The sequence below is a fragment of the Cydia splendana genome, chromosome 9, assembly GCF_910591565.1.
Source record: "Cydia splendana chromosome 9, ilCydSple1.2, whole genome shotgun sequence".
NCBI lineage: Eukaryota > Metazoa > Arthropoda > Insecta > Lepidoptera > Tortricidae > Cydia > Cydia splendana.
This window is the reverse complement of record NC_085968.1, coordinates 14,751,579-14,759,765: the sequence shown is the minus strand read 5'-3', so window position 1 is coordinate 14,759,765 and position 8,187 is coordinate 14,751,579. Positions and strand designations below refer to the sequence as shown.

Sequence of the window (8,187 nt, the reverse complement as noted above, 5' to 3'; positions counted from 1 at the left end):
CAGAGAGATTACATAAGGTAGGTGCGAATGCTTTACCAAAATAAAATAAATCCTGACATTTATATTCTCATGCTTAGAGTCGGACCAAGCTTTAACTCTGCCTAAGCTAATTCATGTTAAATTTCTACGAAAATATGATGTTTATAATGACTCCCACACTTTGTTCTGTTCAAATCAGTGCAAAGTTCGAACTTTTAGTTGCATGTTTACTCTTACCTGTTTAAGATAATCGTCCTGGTAAACATCCTTACTTTATGTCAGGAACCCTTTCGGATCTCGCGCGCGCCCTCAGCCTCTATTTAAACAACAGACTTCGCGGTCGCATCTCATTCAACGATACTCGCTCGAAACAATTAGTTCAAACCAATCGCGTCCCGATAACGCACGTGCTGTGAAGTGATCAAAATGTTCAATAAAAGTATGTCTCTTATGGTGCAGACCATATTGGTCTTGATGGAGAAGCAGAATTCTACTGGAGTTCAGATTAGTGTTAATGGTTAGTACCTAGGTGTTTTATTTTTTTGAAGATTGTTACGTTTTTTTAATTGCCAAATGTTCGCTTTATTAGATTCATGGTACCAGACGTCAACTCTATCTAATTACCTATATGTGAAATGCATATACCTACCTAATTTAAAGAGCTACGTGTGTATTTAAATGTAATTTTTATTATTTTGAAATTATTTTTGCTTGTAAATCTGAACAATCCTATTGGTTTTAACGAAAGTACTTAATTGCCAAGTATATTCAAACTCGTCATTATTATCATCATGGGAATAGAAACCTCTATCACAAATCACAATAATGTACCTACCTACATAGGCATATATGGGCCTTGTTGCCTGATTTAAATTTTAAATAAATAAATAAATAAATAAATAGGTATAATTATGGTCACTAGTACCTAACTACGATCTACCTGGTGCTGACTGTACGGTCATAAACAATTAATAGGTAAATAGACATTTTTACTTTGTCTTAGTGATGTCCTAGTCATAGTAATCATTTCGAACAGTACTTACTATTATCATTTTGTAGATGATATGGATTTGGAGCGGTGCTACGAGTCGTTCGGGTGCTTTTCGAAGGCGTATCCTTGGACGGAACATCGGCCTGACAACTACTTCCCCGAGTCTCCTCAATCCATGCGAATAAGGTAAGTTTTCCTTTATAAGTATTGGTTTCATTCATCTGTCTTGCCCCACCACGCATAACAATTAACAACCTATGCAAAACCATTCTAGTATTTTTCACCATACCAGCCTGTAAAGACTCTTTATTTTTAAAAACTGATTTGCTAGCTTTGCGAGTGTTTCAAGGCACGAGGGTTAAACTCTGCTACCGAGTCAAACAAATTTTTCCACCGCACCAACGCGAGTAAAATAGGTAGGTACTAACTGTAAAACATTACAAATCAAAGCCGAATGAACGCTATTAGATAAATATATAGGTACTAATCTCAAAATCATCACTTAAAAGTCAATTTCACCAGCCAACGCAAGGAAATAACTCGAAATTTGAGTCAATCCTTGTGGATAAAATGCAAATTTCTCATCAGTTTATGAAGAATAAAGAGAGCCTTTACAAGATAATGTGATGAAAAATCTATATCCAAGACTGTATTGTAACGTTTAAAACCTAATTATCATTAACAGCGTTTTCCCCTGAACTAGACCTTTTTATCCAATTAAAATTCTCACGGCGGTTAATTTTAAAATCGTCCACGTTCTTAGCGATGTTCTAAGATGAAACATAACGAGCATACAAGAAACGACGCTCTAGACACGCGAGTAAAGTCTGAAATCAAATGACAAAAATTACTGGCAAGTGGTTTAGTGGTGGTAATTGCGGTCATTACAATTAGGTATATTGTTTTCTTTTTATCTACACATCCTTGCAATGTAAAAGGTGCTTATTATCTTTAAACGACTAATGTGGTTAACATGATTGCGTTGATACTTACCAATAAGCAATCATTTTATGGCGCGCACACGCACATGTTTCACATCCCTTAGGCTACCCTAGTAGCATTTTCGTTGGGGCCCACGGTGCCAACGGTAGGGAAAACGTTGGGATGAGGTTCGTTCCGTAGCCAACATTAAAATTTGTATTGGCCCACCATCGCATTTACCAACATTCGCTGTGGCACAGATGCCTAACAATGGGCCTTTGTGTATTTTGGTACCGTTGGCTAAACAACGATAATATTTGTTGGCCCAATGATGGCATATATCGCATTTACCAACATTGGCAGTGGCAGTGATGCCCAACAATGGGCCTTTGTGTATTTTGCTACCGTTCGCTAAACAACGATAACATTCGTTGGCCCAATGGTGACAAATACCGCATTTACCAACATTGGCTGTGGCACAGATGCCCAACAATGGGCCTTTGTGTATTTTGGTTACGTTGGCTAATCAACGATAGCATCCGATGGCCCAATGATGACAAATATCGCATTTACCAACATTGGCTGTGGCACTGATGCCCAACAACGGGCCTTTGTGTATTTTGGTAACGTTGGCTAAACAACGATAATATTAGTTGGCCCAATGATGACATATATCGCATTTACCAACATTGGCAGTGGCAGTGATGCCCAACAATGGGCCTTTGTGTATTTTGCTACCGTTCGCTAAACAACGATAACATTCGTTGGCCCAATGGTGACAAATACCGCATTTACCAACATTGGCTGTGGCACGTATGCCCAACAATGGGCCTTTGTGTATTTTGCTACCGTTCGCTAAACAACGATAACATTCGTTGGCCCAATGGTGACAAATACCACATTTACCAACATTGGCTGTGGCACGGATGCCCAACAATGGGCCTTTGTGTATTTTGCTACCGTTCGCTAAACAACGATAACATTCGTTGGCCCAATGGAGACAAATACCGCATTTACCAACATTGGCTGTGGCACTGATGCCCAACAACGGGCCTTTGTGTATTTTGGTAACGTTGGCTAATCAACGATATCATCCGATGGCCCAATGATGACAAATATCGCATTTACCAACATTGGCTGTGGCACTGATGCCCAACAACGGGCCTTTGTGTATTTTGGTAACGTTGGCTAAACAACGATAGTATTAGTTGGCCCAATGATGACATATATCGCATTTACCAACATTGGCAGTGGCAGTGATGCCCAACAATGGGCCTTTGTGTATTTTGGTAACGTTGGCTAATCAACGGTATCATCCGATGGTCCACTGATGACAAATATCACATTTACCAACATAGGCTGTGGCACTGATGCCCAACAATGGGCATTTGTATATTTTGGTAACGTTGGCTAATCAACGATATCATCCGATGGCCCAATGATGACAAATGTCGCATTTACCAACATTGGCTGTAGCATTGATGCCCAACAATGGGCCTTTGTGTATTTTGCTACCGTTCGCTAAACAACGATAACATTCGTTGGCCCAATGGTGACAAATATCGCATTTACCAACATTGGCTGTAGCATTGATGCCCAACAATGGGCCTTTGTGTATATTGGTAACGTTGGCTAATCAACGATATCATCCGATGGCCCAATGATGACAAATATCGCAATTACCAACATTGGCTGTGGCACTGATGCCCAACAATGGGTCTTTGTTTATTTTGGTAACGTTGGCTAATCAACGATATCATCCGATGGCCCAATGACGACAAATATCGCATTTACCAACATTGGCTGTAGCATTGATGCCCAACAATGGGCCTTTGTGTATTTTGGTAACGTTGGCTAATCAACGATATCATCCGATGGTCCACTGATGACAAATATCGCATTTACCAACATTGGCTGTGGCACTGATGCCCAACAATGGGCTTTTGTTTACTTTGGTAACGTTGGCTAATCAACGATATCATCCGATGGCCCAATGACGACAAATGTCGCATTTACCAACATTGGCTGTGGAACTTTGCTTGTGGCATCACTAGATGGCGTTACTGTCTCCAAACATCGAAGTTATAGTTATTTTCTCGATTATTCCGGATATAATCATAATATTTTTTAAAAGTAACTTATAAATCTAATAGCTATAACTATAAAATTTATACATTAATTTAAAAAATTGTATTTTACCAACATTTTCTCAATTTAAATCTCAAAAAACATAAATCTCGCTTACGAAGTTTTGAAATGCTGTTAGTATATATACAAATTAGAGTGTATAGTAAGTGTACTTGCTTCGGCAGTACATATACTAAAATTGGAACGATACAGAGAAGATTAACAACAACTGCTGCCTAGGACCTTCATGTGGGTATACAACCAATGCCTACAGTAGTGTAATTGTAATATTTATCAGCAAAGGCCCAACGTCGTATTACACAACCACTTACCTAACGTAGGGTAACTGTAGGACTCGTAAACAAATGCCCATTACATAATTAGACTGTAGGCCCACTATAAATTACACAACTATTTACCTATGGTAGTATTGTAAGAATCCTACACAAGGCCCAACGTTAAAGTTACAATGTTGGCCCTTTGTGGGACAAGCTGTGTTGGGCCTCCAACCTGGTGCACGACTACCTACCGACCTACCTGACTTGCCGTTGGGTAATTGTTGAATTTGCAAACAGAAGCACAACGAAAAAATTGCCCTTTTTTATTTTTTTGCAGTTGGCCCTACAGCAAGCCATACGGCCAAATGTAACAATTAACCAACCATCAAACAAATGTGTATAGGCCCAACCACGGCCCAACCAAAACCACAACCGTTGAATAATTGTATGATTTATTTAAATAGGCCCAACGAAAAAATTACTCTAATGGCCCTCTGTTGGGAATCTTCAGGAGGGCCTTTGTCGAGGGCCCTCCAGCAAATCGTACGGCCAAATGTAACAATTAACCAACCATCAAACAAATGTGTATAGGCCCAACCACGGCCCAACCAAAACCACCACCGTTGAATAATTGTATGATTTATTTAAATAGGCCCAACGAAAAAATTACTCTTATGGCCCTCTGTTGGGAATCTTCGGGAGGGCCTTTGTCGAGGGCCCTCCAGCAAATCGTACGGCCAAATATAACGGTTGCCCAACTAATACGTAAACAAAGGCCCAACCAAATCCCTACAAGAAAATGCTATTAGGGTAACGACTGAAACAACAAAAAGTATAAGTTTTTAATATATTATATCTTATTTACCGGAAGTATCTTGTTTTTTCTGCTTGTTGGATTGCATTTGTATAAGTTATATAATACTTAAGTATAAACTACCTACCTATTTTCCGCAAGGCGATGCAGTATTTTAATACTTACCTGTATTTATACCATGGGAGACTAATGAGTATTCACCCTATATGGCATTATATGTGTATGTAACTTACAATTTTCCTCCCAAATTCGTACTTTGTTTATCGTCGCGTCATACTTTTGTAGATTTGGTGCAAATCGCGCTTAGGAACTAATTCTGCAGTACAATGCCCCGAACAGGCCTATCCTATCTCAAATTACGCACCTATCACATAACATAATCGACATCTGCTAAATACGCATTTGTTCATAGAATGAAACTTTGTATGTACGTTCCTTTCCTTCTTTTGAGGTACGGAACCCTAAAAAGAAAGTCGGAAGCCATAATACACATCAATTTAAGTTAAACAGTTGGTGGAGATGACGTAGACCACAACATTAAGGTTTCTTAGCAGTCTTACAAATATCTGCCAAACTTAACCTGAGGTTAACCAATCGCTTTTCGGTGAGGAAAACACCGTAAAGAAATCTGCGTACATCTGCAAAGAAATTCCAAAACATATCTGTGTGAATTGTGCTTTGGGCTAGCGTGGGGACTAAGTATAGACTTATCCCTCTCGTACGCGAGAGGAGGCCTGTGCTCAGTATTTGGTATATAAGATGAATTACGATTATTATATTACACGCCCTGAGGCTAGGGTTAGAGACTCTGGCTACGTCTTCCATCTAGGTGGCACTTGCAATTAGGTATTCTGCATCACTGCCTTTTTATTACCTTAGTCTCCAACAGCGTTCCCATTTCTAAACGGGCTATAAGACGGGAAGTATAAAATTTTCCATTTTAAAGTTAGCCACGAAATTTGACTATCAGATGGGAAAATAGTTTCAATGTCATAACTGAGACTGGAAGCCACATTTCTCATTTTGAAGTTAGCCACACCAGGCGGCTTAGCACGGTCGCGTTTTTATCCCTTGTCACCATGCCTGTCACGTTCTAACAAGTATGTAAGTGCGAAAGGGACGCGTATAGTGATAGTCGATAAAAATGGAACCGTGCTGAGCCCGCAGATCTGGCTACAAAATAGGAAAATCATTCCCATTTGTTAAATGGTTAATACAAGCGAGGCAACCACGTTAGGAAAATCGTTCACATTTTTAACTGGCTATGGAACTGGAAGTCTGGTAGCCACATTTACGATTTCAAATCTGACTACGAGGCGGAAAACTCGTTTTCATTGCTTTATAAGTACCCAGTCGATGGCTATAAGACCAGCAGCCGTATATACCAGTTCGAAGTTAACTATTAGTTATGCTAGTTTAGTCCTAGCTGTCTATTGCTACAATCATTAATTGTTACGCAAATACACACACCCCTGAAAGACCATTAAGACTATTAATTAAGATAATAAACTCCGATTACAACTAATTGGTTGTTATTTATCCTCATTACAATTCAGCGTAAAAGCCGATTGATAAAGTTGTTGTTTTCATACTGATTGCTAGAACAAGCAAATAAAGATCCGCTTCAAATTATAATTTATTAGAAACTAGTCTCTGTCCGCGACTTCATCTGCTCAGAAGAGGTTAAAAATTTCAACCTCATTTTCATCCCCTTAGTAGGCTTAGTCCTATCCTATCCTATCCATGTAACCTACGTAGTACGTACCCATGTAACCTATATAATGTAACAGCAGAAACATTTTCTATGTTAAAAATCTATGGAGCAATCACATTTTTTTAATCTGTTAGTTATTGAATTGATACACTCGTGGTCTCGTGCCTATTCAACCGAGCCACGAATTACTGTATCATTCAAAATGGTTTCTTAAATTAACCTATATTTTCAGATAATAAAAAAATGGGGGTCTAAAAAATTAACAATCCTTATTAAATTTGGGACTTGGACAATTAATATTGGAAATAACTGTTATATTTATAATAGATTTTTTAAATCTCCTGAAAATTTTATGTGAATAGTGATCCTTCACCACTAATAATGCCGTAAAAAATCATTAACTTTCGTATGTGCTTGATAACGATCCTGACCGATTTTATCAGTCATCTATTTGTATTTTTTTTTTCAAAACAATTTTTTATGCTCTATACGGTACGACTGAGGTCCTGACCCACAAATTTTAGACCACCACACACGTACGAAAGGTTAATGTGTGTAGGCATCACTACTCGTAATACCTACGTACTAAAAGTTACTACTATCTATTTACGATGCTGTATGTAGCTACTCAAAGTTCGTCATTTATTTAATTAACAAAATTAGTAAACAAAAATTCACTAAATAAAAGCCAATCTAACGAATCTGGAAATATCTAGAACTGTCATTAGAATTCTCGAGAGCCGAACTCCGACCTACGCGGGCGTTATTTTCAAGACAATCAGATCCGTTTCTTATCAGCCACGCCCACGCGCAAAGGTCGTTAGACCCAAACCGAGAACCCGATAATGCACATGCACTGCAAACACGTAATTCACTAAGTATTTTATCTCGTTTGAGTTCGTCCGGTGTTACTTGAGCTCAGATCTCCAAATACATATACATATGGTGGTGTTTTGAAATCATTTAATATTTCTTTTTAATAAATAAAACAAGAACAATCTATCAAAATGAAAAAAAAGAAGATATCGAAATGAATTAAAAATACAAAGCTACTGTTTACACTATTTGATTTTTTTTAAACTTTAAAAAGAAATTTAAGTAACAATACATTTTATTGTAGATAAAAAAACTTCAATTTAACGCCATACATAATTATTTTTCCAAACGTACAAATTATTATGTGTCCATTTAAGCGTATGATTCCCTGAAGGAAGCCATGACTTGAGCTCTCATTTCCTAACTTTTTTATTAGTTTTTTCTTTGATACAATTAGTAATAAGTTCTATAGATATTTTAATCCTCACTAAAAGAGCCTCGATTGGCAGCTTGTAAAAATTTACGCTAACCTATACTCTGTATCTTT

The 8,187-nt window shown here is 37.9% G+C and overlaps 1 protein-coding gene across 1 annotated transcript in view; it reads left to right on the top strand.

Moving 5' to 3' along the window:
• Positions 1-313: 313 nt before the first annotated feature.
• The window catches only part of LOC134793638 (pancreatic lipase-related protein 2), a 28,669-nt gene continuing 20,795 nt past the window's right edge, over positions 314-8,187 (top strand). Inside the window, exons 1-2 of the mRNA XM_063765271.1 lie at positions 314-496; positions 1,039-1,156. Of these exons, the coding sequence (XP_063621341.1) occupies positions 406-496; positions 1,039-1,156 (209 nt within the window). The 5' untranslated portion in view covers positions 314-405. The remainder of the gene's footprint in view (positions 497-1,038; positions 1,157-8,187) is intronic.